This window comes from Microtus pennsylvanicus, chromosome 4, assembly GCF_037038515.1.
Source record: "Microtus pennsylvanicus isolate mMicPen1 chromosome 4, mMicPen1.hap1, whole genome shotgun sequence".
Classification (NCBI taxonomy): domain Eukaryota; kingdom Metazoa; phylum Chordata; class Mammalia; order Rodentia; family Cricetidae; genus Microtus; species Microtus pennsylvanicus.
In genome coordinates, this window is record NC_134582.1 from 106,079,458 (window position 1) to 106,094,874 (window position 15,417).

The following is a 15,417-nucleotide window of genomic DNA, read 5'->3' on the forward strand; positions in this document are numbered from 1 at the left end:
TCAGTGGTGAAGGAACGTGGATTTACAGGCAAAGTGATTAGCAAACCCCAGATGTTCAGTGTCGGCCGTAGTAATTGACAGAAAGCGAGACCCTGTACTAATGAGGCTCTGGCCTGGAGTGTGGTCTGCAGACCCGCAATGGCATCATTTGAGAGTCCGTTTGCCAGAGCTTCTCCTGGTGATTATTTGAGATCTGGGATTGTTGGGGAGATCGAAGAATGCAAGCCCATTTCCACCTTGTCTGAAGGTCAGAGTTCGGAGACTAACAGGCTTAATTGCACCTTCTAACTCAGGAGGTGGTTGCCTGGCTCTTTTGAAGTTAAGAAAGCTCAGTGCCATCCTGACAGGTGGTCAGGATATGCAAATGTACTTCTGCTCCTTCCATAGTAACTATGAGGTCACTTGGAAAAGGGCAGTCTTCAGTGTACGTGACTTGGGGTACCTCAGCTACCTAGAGGACAGAATGCTAAGGATTTGATGTTTAGAGTGATAAGGCCATCGACTATGTGAGTTAGCCTATGTATCATGTTAATAAAGTCTTTTGTTACCTTCTCCCCCAGTTTACATTGGGTATAAAAGCTGTGGAAAAATAAATGCGGGGGTTTCAGAGTTTCAGTAATCCCTGGAATACCCTTCCGGTACTGTTTTAAGGTTTCTGTTTTGTTATTCTATGTGTCTTCGTATCCTTTATTTATATTTCTTCAATTCCCACGCTCCTACCCTGGTAAGAGGTGATTTTGTTGCGGCCGGTCCTGGACAGATTGTCCCACCTTGTCATCACTGTTTTCCTAGCGGTTTTGGAATCTGATAATGTCAAACAATTGCTGACCACTCTGCTGTGTCAGGAATATTTTCCTAACTAAGCCACTCCGCCGACGCAAAATAACCCCAATCAAACCAAATCAGACCAAATTAAAAGATATCTGGGTTTAATTAGATACCTGTGCTCCCAGGTGGCCCTAAGGGTAACAGAAAGCTGCCAACTGCAACCACTGGAGAGGAAGAGGGATAACCATGTGTTTATTTTTTTGGGAAACAGTTTAAATAGCCTGTGGGAGCAGATGGGAGCCTCCCTGGACAGCTGCAGCATAGTGCCCTGAGGATGTGGGACTGGTGAGATTTCTGCATTCTCTGAGTACACTGGGCTGGAGGCCATGGAGTTCTTGGCACCAGAATTGTGCTACTGTTTAGTAAGGCTTCACCAAGCAGATCCCCAGGGTTCCCTCGGCACCCTGGTTCTTTTGTCTGTAGGCCAGCAGGGTGTCCTGCACATTGTAAGGGATTCAGGGGCCGAGGGAGTGCTAGCAAACACCGGGATGTTTACTAGAGGCCACAATGAGTGACTGGGAGCCAGTGGGAGAAACTCTAGTGTTAACAACCTGTCAACAGGCTTTACACATTGGTGTGCCTGTGAGGGGGTCAGGGGCATTGTCTCTAGGCCTGCAATGGCATCGTTTGAGAGAGCTTGTTTTCCGGAGTGTCCTGTGGGAGGACTTTAAGACCTGACCTGGTTATAATTGTCCCCCTGCATCGACATGAGTTTTCTAAGCAACTCTGGAATTTAGCTGTGTCATACAGCTGTTGACCAAATTGGCCTTGATGCGGTGACGTCACTCATCTCCTCCTCTGCTTTACTCTCTGTACAAACTCACCTCAGATAAGGATCATCTCCTCACCTCCGCCAACCCTCTCTTGCTCTCATGCTCTGCCTTTGGAGGCAAAATGAAATACTGATTTCTGGCATTAGCTATACAAGCAGCATTTCCCCCGGTGCTAATGAGAAGCTGAAAGTCACATGACAACATTGGTGGAATGGGAAAATGGTAAGAATCCACTTTCCACCTTCCTAGAAACACTGAATTTAAGATGGCGTGCTGCCAGACGTCTTAAGACAATGAAATGTATTGTTATATTATCTAATTTAACGTTGTGACACACTAACAAAGGAAGGCCAATGGAGTTTGGTGGGGGAATGCCCACAATATCAGCATTTGGGATTTCCAGCCATCTCAACGTCAGCCTCTGCTATGTACTGACAGCCTGTGCTGTATCGAAAACGCAGGTCTTCCAGCTCTAACATTCATCATGGCAAAGCAGTTTACAATGTACGTACCCTCAGCTCATCGAGAATAGACATAGCATGTAATTTCTACACTTCTCAGTGAGCGTGCAAGACATTAGGAACACGGATGTCTCTGCTAATTATAACATAAGGACTGAAACTAGCATAGCCAAATTCTAAAACTGCTTTAATATTTAGTAATATAGAATCATGTGCCCCTGTGAAACCAGTGTATAAGGAGAGAATGAAATCTACCCAGTAAAAGAAAAGGAAGCAGGTCATTAGAATGAGCACACTCCAGGTAGCTCTGATTTCTGGAGGGGAATTGTGCGCACACCTGGAGCTGTGAAGATAGAGGACGCGCTTGTGATGCTCATATAGACGGAGAGCCATGGACCCGCTGCTCCAGCCCATCAGACTCTGGAAGATGACATCACGAAGGGCCATGAGGGAGAGGAAAAGCCACTTGATTTTATGTCTTGATGGCAGCATATAGCAATGGTCAGTGAATATTCCAGGTAGAGACATGTTCAAGCTGTTCCCTGATTTGATGTAGAAGAGTAAGTAGGAGCTTATGAGAACATTAACTATCCAAAAGAGGAGGAAAAAGGGAAGAGCTTGCCATGAGGTCTGTGGTTTTAGCTTTGTCCAAAAAGTGGTCCTGGGACTGATGGTGACAGCCTGGACCATGCTGAGGAGACAGGTGGTGCAGATGGATAAACCCCGTGCCATCCTTGACAGAAAAACCATAGCTTTACAGCCAATATCTCCGAGGAAGTTTCTGAAATAAAACAGTGTGGCTATGTCTGTGATCCCTGTGGTACAAATAATGATCATATTAGAAAAGGCCAAATGAATGAGGATAAGGCCCATGGGCTTTTTCTCAGTCCCCAAAGCAGAAGCGTACACATACCTTATGAATACTATGATATTTCCTACAATTCCAGGTATGGCTAGAGAAAGGAAGACTGTTGCTAGGGTAATGTTGTTCCACTTCATCTTCTGACTTCATGCAGTGCACTAGGGAAAATCATCTGAGAAACGTGTGTAAGGTTTCTCTGTTTATTATGACAAGAGTGGTCTCAAGTTCTTTCCTTGATGATGCCTGATCTTAGTTTGTTGTTCTTTTTGGTTGCTTGGTTTGTTTTTAGTTTTCAGTTTTCAATTCTGGTGGAAATGATGATAATTACAATCAGGTCATAAACTTGATAGTTTCCTGAATTCGCAAAGATCCATCATTCCTCAAGGTCATATGACTATACTCTCCCCAGACAAAAGCTAAATGCATGGCAGTTTCCTAAGCAATACAGTCCTGAGGATTAGCCTGACACCCTCCTTCCTTTTCCCTCATCACACCCAGTGGGACCTCAGGCTCCTGGACAGTGTTGGTGCCTCATCCTGATCCTCTTCACTGCCCCATATAAAACCATCACTCAAATGGTTGTGGAACTAATAAAAGCCTTGCAACTTCTCAAAAAGTTGTTCTTGGTCAATGGTCCAGGTTCTCAGAGGAGATGGTATGGTATTCTCTTCCCAAGCCCTTTGATTGTAAATTAGACAGAGGTTAGTGAGGTAGTGGGGGCATGGACATCTAGATCACTGTCCTCCATGTGGAACTAAATGTGATTAAAGATTATGTTCCAAATCTTCGTGGGTAGAATAATTTTGAACATGATTTCCTGTTCACTCCACTTTATCCTGTTGTTACTCTTTCTCCTGGGATCTCTTCCCCAGCATAACACCAGGAAAACTGTTCCTGTAGAGTCTTAACAGAGGCCTGATTTGTTGATTGTTTTAAAGTTGGTTCTGTCTAGTGATGCTCTCAGTCAGAAATCCCCCAGCCTGTGAGTCCTCCCTGCTATTTCACACTGTGATTGCCATCATTTTATGTATGCTATCTCTTTTCCCTGTTCTTTACTTTCTACATTGAAGTCAAAATGAGCCTTTGAAGCAGAAACTTCCTCTATTTGTTTCACTCCTCACAAAACACAGAGAGCTTCACATGACAACCTTAATTTCTATCTCTCCTCTACAATTTGACATTTTCTCCTCATCAAAATTATTTCTGACTTACCTTGAACCTCCTCTTACAAATATAACATTGGCACCTACCTTTCTCCAGGAACATGAAATAGCCAAGGCTCATCTTTAGTTAGGGAAAAAGATACTCACATTCTCTCTTGATGGTTTCTTTCTTTATTCTCAATTCTTCTGCATTCTCTCTATGTTCTTTCATTGTCAATTAAAAAAAAGGCATTTCATGATGAAATTTTAAGACCTATATGGCAGCAGGAAAGTCTAGCTTCTTCTGATGGACTGAACTGGATGGACTGGTCTTGGACCCCAAACAGCCGTACAAAGGCATATTTATCAATTGTAACATGTGGTAGCCTGCACATATAAATCAGTTTCTGTCTGGAGTAATTTCTGACTTAAAGAAATCATTTGAGTTCAAGCTTGCCTGCTGTGCTGTTTCCAGTAACCTTGAGGGCTATGAGTAACATCTGTTGCCCAGATGAAAGAGCACATTTTTCTATTAAGATTTGGGCTGTTGTATGCCAGCCAGAGCACTCCTCCTTAGAAAATAGAAGCTGCTTAGCTGAACGAGTTAATGCACCTGCTTGAGCTTCCTCCCAAGGCCAGTGCAGGGAGGTGGTTAGCTGACTGGACTACTTTTTGTTCTGCCTTTTACCTGTAATTAGTACATATTCTGGCTAAGAAGTGAACTCGGGGCTGTTTTTGGTATTAACCTTCAGTCCTCCTAGTTTATCCTATGTTTTCTTTTTTTTAAAATTGATTTTTATTGAGCTCTACATTTTTCTCTGCTCCCTATCCTGTCTTTATTTCCTCAGCCTCAGAGTCCCCTCTCAGGGTAACCCCAGTGGATTCCTTCCTGAGCAAGCTCCAACAGCTACACAAGGCATTTCTTCATATACATCTTACTGAAAGGGACCATCACAAACCTCCGTGAATCTAGTCCTTTATTATGCATTGTGTATAATAAATACACAATAATACAATTACCTCAGATGTGCCTGAGGTGTCTTGTGACCAAAGTCATGGAATTGGCCACAAGGGGTCCTCAGCAAAACAATCACTGTTTTCCACAAGGATTCTTCAAGGTCAAAGCACTTCTAAAAAACAGCTGTTCGGCCTAATTTCTACCCCGTGCAGCGATTCTACTGAATTCCTACAGAGCACAGGGAAAACCTTCTTTCAGCTAATGATGCACACAGAAACCTATGACTGCGTCTCTCAGCATTAGCATCTCTCAGCATTAAGATGAAAGGAATTCGAGTCAGCCTGGATCCTCGGATTCAACTGTTCCTCTTAATCATTAACTTGAGCTATGATCTAGGTAGCTGCTTAAGAGAAACTCACAGACTCTAGCTGTGTAACATTTCCTTGTATTTTTTTATTTATGAAAACAGCTCTGTATAAGCTAGCATTATTATTATCAAGAACACAGTACAGCTTAGGAAGGAATCATGTTTTATCATAACCACAGGTAAAAATGCCCAATAGAATGGGATGTTTCCGTGAGAGAAACTCATCCCCTTACAGGCACTGGGGAATCTCCCCACACCCAGTTTAACCATGCCAGATACCAGAGAAAGATAGCAGCAGCAAACACGACAATGCAGAGCAGAAGCAAAAGACATTCTGGGGTCTGTGGTCTCGGGGCCTTGCCTAACTGGGATAGATCCATCAGAGTCTCCTGGTGGACGGACACCTTTAGCTTCAGTTGCCACCTGCTGCTCCTTTGACATGGCCACAGGCACACTGGTTTTCTATGTTTTATGTAAGGGTTAGCGTAATGCCTGATTGAAAACTTTGTAGGTTGCTCAAGGAAGCTGTTGGTTTTAAAACCACTTTAATCACAGAGACGAAATGACAAGCCAATCTGGGGAAAATTTGAGTTGATCTCTTTCCTTAAGATTGATAAAGCTGAGTATCCTGGAAAGTCCATTCATTTTAGATGGTACACTGGGGAAGTCGTCTGTCCTTCTCCACTTGTGCAATGATGTAGGATACCAGGCTTCAACCAGTTTAGTGGAGGGCATGGGTTAGCCTTTAAGAAACTCATCAACAATGCTTTATTTTCTCTTAAAATCTGCCTGTATTGATCTGTTCATAATTTGATAGCTTTTCATATGGTCCTATGTGATCACTTATAGCAAAACTTATAGTGGTGAAACTGTCTTTGATTTCCTAAACAGTGTGATATGTGAGTTGAAAAAGCTGCCCCCATACATATAAAGACACACACACACACACACACACACACACATCTATTTCAGGGTGATTATTAAGAGATATTTACATACATATTTATTCAACTTTCCCAATTCTTACTCTTAGCATGTAAGAAATAGCAAAGAGTTTGGGCTAGAGAGACGGCTCAGAAGTTAAGAGCACTGACTGCTCAACTAGAGGACCTGGGTTCAGTTTCTAGTACCCTCGTGGCTGCTCCCAATGTCTCTAACTGCAGTTCCGGGGGACCTGAAGGTGTCCTCTTGTCTCCATCACATATGCACACGGTGCACAGATATACATGCAGGCAAAACATCCATACACATAAAAAAAACTGTTTTAAGAAAGGGCTGAAGATGTAACTCAGTAGGTAGAGCACTTGCCTAGCATGTATAAGCCCTGGGTCCAATCCCCAGCAGTACATAAAGTCTGGTAGTGAGCAACTCTAATCCTAACACTGAGATGCAGGCAGGAAACGCTGAATTTCCAGCTCATCCTTAGCTATATAATGACCTGGAAGGCCAGTCTGGGATATATAAGATAAATCCCAAAAGAAAAAAATAGAAATAGAAAAGAGCAACCTGTGTGAAACTAATCAAGTCAGGGTTTTCTTTCAGAAATGGGTCATGGACTCTGGGGACCAATGCCAGGCCCAGAGGCATGAGAGAGAAATCCATAAACTAGAAAAGGATAAATTGCAAAATTGACAAGCTCAAGTTTGGGACCAATTATCCCGTCTGTCAAACTCCATCTTTCCTAACTGCTCTATGCCTGGCTTTGAACATTTTGCTTGGCTCCTTTAAGAGTCACTAATGTAGGGATGGTGCTTGGTGTCATTCACATGTGTTGTGAGAATCAGCGGAGCAGAGATGTGAGAAACTTAGGACAGTGCCTGCCCAGTGTTAACCACGCTCTGATGCATTGTTCTGCGATTTGTGTCTTGTCAGATTCCCCCACAATTATCTGCACCGTCCACTGTGTTATGTTTTGAGTCTGGGCAGGAAAGCCTCAGGAATAATAAAACCAGAACAAAGAAGGGCAAAGCCCCCTGCCCCTTTCTGAGAGATGAGAGGGCACCAGACCTAAGATACTGTACAGTAGGAGCCTTTTCTCCTGTGAGGACAGCACACAGCCTGGAGAAACTGTGGAGAGGAAAAGCTTCCTCACACTCAAGCTGAAATCTCATCCCGTGTCTGCTCTACCTGCCTGGGCTGTCATGAGCATCTCTGGCCCACTGTGCCCCATGCAGCTGCACAAGGCTCCCTCATGGACATAGAAACAATTCTGCACTGCAGGTGGGAATGAGAGCCTGCTTTCTCCCTGGATCCTGTCACCTTTCTTTCTCACAGTGACAGAGGAACTCAGATCCTTCTCTTCAACCAACTTCCCTCCCCATTCCTACCTCACAGCCCCTCTGTCAAGGTGAAAGGCAGCTTCAGTCCACTGTGACTTGATGGAACACTTACCTGTGGAGTTTGTGCAGGGCTCAGGGTGGGTGTTCTCACACCACATCCAGGCTCTGTTTATCATCCTTAAGCCCTGTGTTCCCAGCAAATGTCACTGCTGTTAGGATGTCACCATCAGGAGTTTGGCTTCTCTAGGGGAAAGGGGCTCCTGATGCACATGTCCTTCCTGGTTGCTAGCTCTGCACACTCCCTGGTGGCCTGCCATTTGCTGAGGCTGAAACTTTCTGTTCCTAATTACAGTCCCTGTGTGGTGACAAGGAGGGCTGTGAGGATGAACAGCACCCTGGGTACCTGGCTCCTGGGAAATTGTCCTCCACTTACCCCAAGTCAGTTAGTGAATTGGTAGAAACTTCTGAGAGGCTGAACACCAGGGCTGGAGAGATGGCTAAGTGGTTAAGAGCAATTGCTGCTCCTGAGGAGGACTCAGTCAATTTCTGCACCCTGTAACCCATAACTCCAATTCCAGAGGATCCAGTATTCTCTTGTGACCTCCATGTGTATCTCACACATGTGGTACACATACATAAATGCAGGCAAAACATACAGATAAAATGATTAAAAATAAAAATAGTTAAGATGAATCAATCTAATAAAAAATAGAGGTTTCAAGAAAAATAAAAAGAAGTTCAGTAAACCAAAAGCAAAGAAGTTCAAGGGCTAGAGCCAGGGGCTGATTTTCAGGTGTGGTGTCCAGGGTGGAGCTGCAGGGGACAGTCCGGAGTCTGTCTGTTGCTCTGAGTGCTGACTCTGTGCAGAGCAGTCAACCCCTCTCCTGGCCAAGTTCTCCCTTTCTCCTCTCCTTTGGATGTAACTCTTTAGACTGATGTTCACTGTGAAACAATGGGCTTCTGTCTCTTGAAGATCAGTTGCTCAGTTATTGTCCAGATCACGTCGAGAAGAGTTATGTGTATTTAACTCTAAGCTGCACACATCAGTTCTGGGTCTCTAACAGCAAGCAGCTTGAGATATGAAGTCTTTAGTTTTCATTGCCCTTAGACAGCAGGGGAGATCCAAGGAGAGGACCTCCGACTCACCCACAATGCACACAGCCAGTCATGTGTCACCACCTCCATGGCTCCTTTCCCTTCCCAGGGTCTATCCACTTCCTGGTGTGAAGGAGTGCACTGGAGTGGTCATATCTGGGAACTAATATTCAGGAGACTGTTTTTCCCAACCATGGGAGCTTCTGTTAGGTGAGGTGGATAAGAGAGATGGGGGAGAAAAGAAAAGAAGGCTCCTAATTTTGCCCAGAGACACTCTGTGGTATCTAAGCCCTGGGTCTGTGATGTGGGAGTGTCATATATCACTCTGTTGATTTCATTGGTTAAGCAATAAAGAAACTGCTAGGCCCATTTGATAGGCCCACCCTTAGGTGGGTGGAGAAAACAGAACAGAAGGATGGGAGAAAGAAGCCGAGTCAGGGAATCGCCATGATTTTCCCACTCCAGGCAGACACAGGTTAAGATCATTCCTGGTAAGCCAGCTCGTGGGCTACAGCAGATTATTAGAAATGGGCTAGTCCAGGTGCAAGAGCTAGCCTAGAAGAGGCTAGATAGAAATGGGCCAAGCGGTGTTTAAAAGAATACAGTGTCTGTGTAAATATTTCGGGTAAAGCTAGCCGTGGGGGCGGCCGGGTGTCAGGGAAGCAGCCCGCCGCTCCTACTACTACAGAGTGGCACCCAACGTGCTAATGAACTCCACTTAAAATCTGAGAGGGCTTAAAAAGGAGAGAGAGAGAGAGAGAGAGAGAGAGAGAGAGAGAGAGAGAGAGAATTTAAGACAGCTTTTTGCTGTTTGTGGGTTGCGTGCCGCAAAGAAATTGGCCTGACTCAGCAGCAGGAAAAAACTGGCTGTTTTAAAATGCCGGCTTTCTGGGCTGTGCCGCCATTGCGATCTCTGTCTGCCTTCTGCAGCAGACAGAGCTTTTGAATGGAGCATTTGGAGTAATGTGCTACGGCTTGGTTGATGGCAATGTGGACTGCTGTGTGCCTGGAACTGTGTGTGGCTCAGGGGCACCAAATGGCTCTGAGGCAGAAGCTGCTCAGCTCGCCATGATGAACTGTGCTGGTCTCAGGCAGGAACTACCGTAATTACCATAAAAACAGCACAGTTAAGGTTTAGACTGGGCAGGACACAGGCGGTACCATATTACCTGTACATGGTGCAACTTAAGTTTTTAAGAACTGCTTAACATTTTAAGAAATGCTCCTGGATAGTAAAAATATTACAGATTCACAATAAAACAGATTCAGACATAACAGACCTCAATGAGTCACACTGTTGGATGTACGTAGGCTTGAGAGAGAGAAGAAAAAGAATATAGAGAATAAAGTTAATGGTTAAAAAAAGGGTAAAGTCTTTAAAGAGACAGAATACAGATAGTTATAGATTAAGAGAAATAAAGAAAAATAAGCCACATAAAAATGAAAAATTCACAAAGAGTCTGGATTATGTACATTGTGTTTTCTTTAAAATTTTTGACTGTGAAGGAGCTAAGTACAGAGAGACATTTCATTATATGGGCTGCCAAGTGGAACCAGAACGGATATCATGAGGGTATGATTTCAGAATTTGGATCTAAGGATATGATACTTTGGAAAAGAGATTCTTCTTTTGTTTTCACAGAGGATCAGACCTTGTGGATTGCATTTATCCCGATATGGTATGATAGACCACGCCCTCCTGAAGGGTTGGTGTGAACACCTTCAGAAAATTGCTTTGCTCAACTGCCAACTGAGATGAAACTAGCACACAGGTTATACCATGAAAGACCTAATTAACGCCGCCCCCATTCAGCAGGAAGCAGTTTGGAGAGAAAAAACTGCGCCCATGTTCCCAAATATGGTTTATAAAACGTTCTTTAACATTTAAAGGGGGATATGATATAGATATGAATAATTTGCATTAATATAGATTTTGCTTTATTGATAGAGATTTAAGGTCAATTTTGTTATATGTATAAGTGTTTCTGATTTTGATTAAGGTATTGTGATTGTGTAGTTCATTATTAAAATGTAATGTATAATTAGGAAATATAGGTTGTTGATGGATAATCATAAATAATAGTCAAGTTTGTAGTCATGTTACTTAGATTTTCTAGATATATAGAGATATATTTCAGATAGGCATTCTTCATATCTCTCAAAGGCTACAGAATATGGCATTTAAAATATTTTAATAACTTAGGACTTTTCATGACAATGGGACATGTCTGCTCCTGGCGGCACCAATCTACTTTGAGAGGAAGATGGGCATCGAACAGGATCGTTATGGAGTTTGATAGCCATTTGGGCAAGAAACTGCTCTTGCCTGGACTGCTGCATAAACTGGACAAAGAGAACCCGCAGGGAGAGGACTGCTGAACTTGCCTAAAGGTGAGACGATCTTTTGGGGTTCATGACTCATGAAAGAGTCTGCGAGACATTCTGCAGGACACAGCAGAAAATGACTGAACTGTCTTTGGAATTTCCTGTTTGATGAAAATGTCTGCTGGATACTATGGGCCTGAAGGCTGAAGATGGATGCCCCAACGGTACAAAAGAACTTTGGGTGACTGTCCAGGCAGCAAGATGTCTTTGTTATTTCTAGAATTTGAAGTTTCTTAGTTCTTGTTTACTTAGGTAATATTATATCCTTCTGGAGTCTTTGATGGAGTTGAAGAATGGATAGGTAGTTATAGTTTTCCATTGTTATGATAAAAGATAAAGTAGATATAAATATTGTAACTGTAATTCTTGCTTGATAACTGTTTTGCTATATGTAATTTTACTATGTTAAAGTTAAAGCCTTCCTTTTTTTTTATTTAAACAGAAAAAGGGGAAGTGATGTGGGAGTGTCATATATCACTCTGTTGATTTCATTGGTTAAGCAATAAAGAAACTGCTAGGCCCATTTGATAGGCCCACCCTTAGGTGGGTGGAGAAAACAGAACAGAAGGATGGGAGAAAGAAGCCGAGTCAGGGAATCACCATGATTTTCCCACTCCAGGTAGACGCAGGTTAAGATCATTCCTGGTAAGCCAGCTTGTGGGCTACAGCAGATTATTAGAAATGGGCTAGTCCAGGTGCGAGAGCTAGCCTAGAAGAGGCTAGATAGAAATGGGCCAAGCGGTGTTTAAAAGAATACAGTGTCTGTGTAATTATTTCGGGTAAAGCTAGCCGTGGGGGCGGCCGGGTGCCAGGGACGCAGCCCGCTGCTCCTACTACAACAGGTCTGTCCTTCACTCTCCTGAAAGGGAGTTTCTGGCCTGTCTGCTGCATCAGTTAGTCTCTTACTGAGACTTTACAGCAGTCTCTGTCAACAAATGGCACCAACATGGGCAACTACAACCACATAAAACTTGAGAGGATTTGGGAAATAATTCTAGATACAAAAGAAAAAGCTCAGCATAGCTTCTTGGTAGCAGCATTTCTTTGGGTGGTGTCTGTTAGAGGCACGTGCATCTCATTTAAGAGAGGTTTCCTGATGCAGCTTTATCTGCTAAAACCTTCCAGCTCTTTTAAGAGCCCGGTCACCAAACACTTAAATAGTGTTTATGAATCACCGGCAGCATGCTTCTTGGTGGTAGCAGGTACCTTGAAACTCCATAGAGCTGTGGCAATAAACATGGCTCCCACCAGTACCTTTGCCATGAAAGGCAAAGTCTTTCAGAAAGCTAAGGAATGGTGTGGATCCAGACATCAAAGCCATGGCTTTAATCCTAGCCATATCACTTAGCAAATTAGACTCATGTGGTGAGAAAAAGAGAGATATACAGTAAAGATACATTCAGATAAAAAAACCCTCTAAATGGTTTACAGTGTGTTTAAAAATATATGTAGGCTTGGGAGAGAAAAGAAAAAGGATAAAGTCTTTAAAAAAAAAAGATTAGTTGGGTGTGGTAGCACACACCTTTAATTCCAGCACTTAAGAGGCAGAGGCAGGCAGATTTCTGTGTGTTCAAGGACATCCTTGTCTATAGAGTGAGTTCCAGGACAGCTAAAGACACACAGAGAAACTCTGTCCCTAAAAAACCCACAAAAATTAAAAATAAAAGAAATAGAGTTTAAAATAAAGCCACATAATGATGGAAAATACACAGAGAATCTGGATACTCTATGTTATTGTGTTGTCTTTGAATTGTTTGATAGCTGAGGAAGGAATAACAGCTGTTAAAGTTTGATTAATCTAAAATATATATTTTGAAAATGTCTTGACTTCAAAATTTAGGTCAGAAGATATGTTATTTTGGAGAAGAGGCTTTGCTTTGGTTTCCACAAGAAATGAGAAGCTGTAGATTCATTCTGAGTTAAGAAATATCAGGTTTGATCGAGGAAGATCCCCTGAAAAATGTTTGATGGGGCAGATGGCCCAGATGATTCAACATTTCAGAGGACCTTTATTGGAGCTTTCTTTGAGTTCTATATCCAGAACAGCCTCAAGACTGCTGGTTGAGATGATCAAGCCTCACAGAATATTCCATCCAGGACTTGACAATAATCCTAAATTTTCTTTAGGTTCCCCATAAGATTATCAGTGCCCCAGTCAGCAGGAAGTAGCCTAGAAAACTATACCCCCATTCCTCAAAAATGGGTTACGGATGTTTGTCTTTGTTTAGAGTGTTAGTTACACGTTGTTATGGATGATGGTCAGGAATAAAGCTAAACAAAGATTTAGGTTTAGAGTTCTTGTTTTGAAAAGAAAAAGAAGTGGGAAGTACTGTGAGGCAATGATCTTGTACCCTGTAAAGATATGCCATTTGTATTGGTTTAATATAATGCTGATTGGTCAGTCACCAGGCAGGAAGTATTGGGGGGTGCGACTAGAAGAGGAGAATTCTGGGAAGAGGAAAGGCTCAGTCTTGCAGTCATCATCCAGATGCAGAGGATGCAAGATGAGAATGCTTCACTGATAAAAGGTACCAAGACATGTGGCTAACACAGACAGGAACTATGGGTTAATTTAAGATGTAAGAGTTAGCTAGAAATATTCATAAGTTATTGACCAAACAGTGTTGTAATGAATATAGTTTCTGTGTGATTATTTTAGTCCTGGGCGGCCAGGAAACAAACAAGGAGCCTCTGTCAACACTTAGTGTCGGCCCTGGACTGCTGGGGGCTTCTGTATAGACATTTTCTCTCCTTTTATTCTTTTTCAATCTTAGGCATACCTTACTGTGACTTAGGGGCTCTTTCTAAAGTTTGTGTGTGTGTTTGTGCATGTGTGTGTAAGACAAAAATCATTTCATATAGTGTATGCAGAGTTCACATGTAGCTTCCCTTGTAGCGTGTAGGATATTAACTCTCCTAGCCTGTAACGTTCAAGGTCTTCACTCTTAATCATAAAGTTTTCAAAGTCACGGTCATGCTCATTTCTGTAGTGACTCAGTGTAGTATTTCCTTAAATTTTCATTCAACCCCTGATGTTTTTTCTGCTTGATCTTTTTTTTTGGGGGGGGGGGTAGTATTTCTTACTGGTTTTTATTTGGCTTATTGAGTTTTCCATTTCTAATATTTTTGCTTATTTTTTTTCTGGTCTACAGCCTGAATTTACTGAGTGTTATTTCCTCCTGCTTTTCTGAGTCCTCTTTAAGGTCACTAATGATTAGAAAAACACCTTTTTTTGTTGTTCAGTATATCAAACATTTCTTTTTTTCATGTATAGTATAATATGTATGGAGATAGGAAGACTCTTGAAGTGGATTCATAAAATACTGTCTTTTAAAGCCCTTGCTGCTCCTTTTTTTTTGCTACTGTTTTCTTTTTAAAAATATGGAACGCTTCACAAATTTGCATGCCATCCTTGCGCAGGGGCCATGCTAATCTTCTCTGTATCGTTTCAATTTTAGTATATGTGCTGCCGAAGTGAGCACTTGATGCTCCCTTTTTTCTTTTTTAAAATAGCTGTTGTTTTAATGCTCTAGGAGGTTTCACTCATGCCCTGACATTGAGGATGATAAGAAATACTTGTAATATGGTTAATATTTCATTCCTTACAGATGTTTTTGATTTTTTTTTTTTACTACTATGGGCTGTTCCGTTGTCAGTTTTTATTGAAGTAGGCATTCCCATAGCAGCAAAAGTTTGGAGAAGAGAAGAGCCCACTGCAGAAGCAGTCTCTGAGGACTGAGGTGTAGCTGAAATATTAGAATATGCATTAATTAATTAATTAATGCAGATGTGAAAATACGACACCTGAGGCACAAAAGCAAAGTGAGTGTCATCCATTTGTTTTAATTTATTAGTTTTTTTAACCCCCAGGATCAACTCCAGCTGCATAACTAACACAGGGGCACACACAGGACGTCCTCCCATAGCTCCCCTCACTTGTTTCCTTCAGCGGGACGTGGGTTGTACACAGAGTCCATCAGCACTAGTGTGTGGTGCTGGGGCTCTTTCCCTGGAGAAGTAAAAATTGGGCAGGTGAGTGGGTTAGCTTGCTTGTTTCCCTCTGTAGCAAAACCAGGAAGGGTAGAGTATGGGTGAAAATTGGTAATAAACAAAAGGAAGTGTGTGGATTTAACAAGATGTTGTAGTTCCTGTAGTAATGGGGGCATAACAGGTTGTGAAGACAAAATTGATGCAGTTTCTATCACTAGAAATAACCCTACAATGTGAGCAGAATATAAAACAGTATTTAGGGGCTTCTGGATTAACT

The 15,417-nt window shown here is 42.4% G+C and overlaps 1 protein-coding gene and 1 non-coding gene across 3 annotated transcripts; both read right to left on the reverse strand.

Moving 5' to 3' along the window:
• Positions 1–2,158: 2,158 nt before the first annotated feature.
• LOC142848853 (putative vomeronasal receptor-like protein 4) lies at positions 2,159–9,915 on the reverse strand. Of its 2 annotated transcripts, XM_075971039.1 has the most exons (2): positions 9,865–9,915; positions 2,159–3,064 (listed from the first exon to the last, which is right to left on the reverse strand). In XM_075971039.1, the coding sequence occupies exons 1-2, from the start codon at positions 9,877–9,879 to the stop codon at positions 2,159–2,161; spliced, it is 921 nt and encodes a 306-aa protein (XP_075827154.1). In that variant the 5' UTR covers positions 9,880–9,915. The 2 variants fall into 2 exon arrangements, with proteins under 2 accessions (XP_075827154.1, XP_075827153.1); XM_075971038.1 differs by lacking the exon at positions 9,865–9,915 and having other exon boundaries at positions 2,159–3,061.
• Positions 9,916–14,525: 4,610 nt separating this feature from the next.
• Positions 14,526–14,632, reverse strand: LOC142849143 (U6 spliceosomal RNA). The gene has a single exon (XR_012910539.1). It is a non-coding gene; the product is annotated as a U6 spliceosomal RNA (small nuclear RNA).
• Positions 14,633–15,417: the final 785 nt, after the last annotated feature.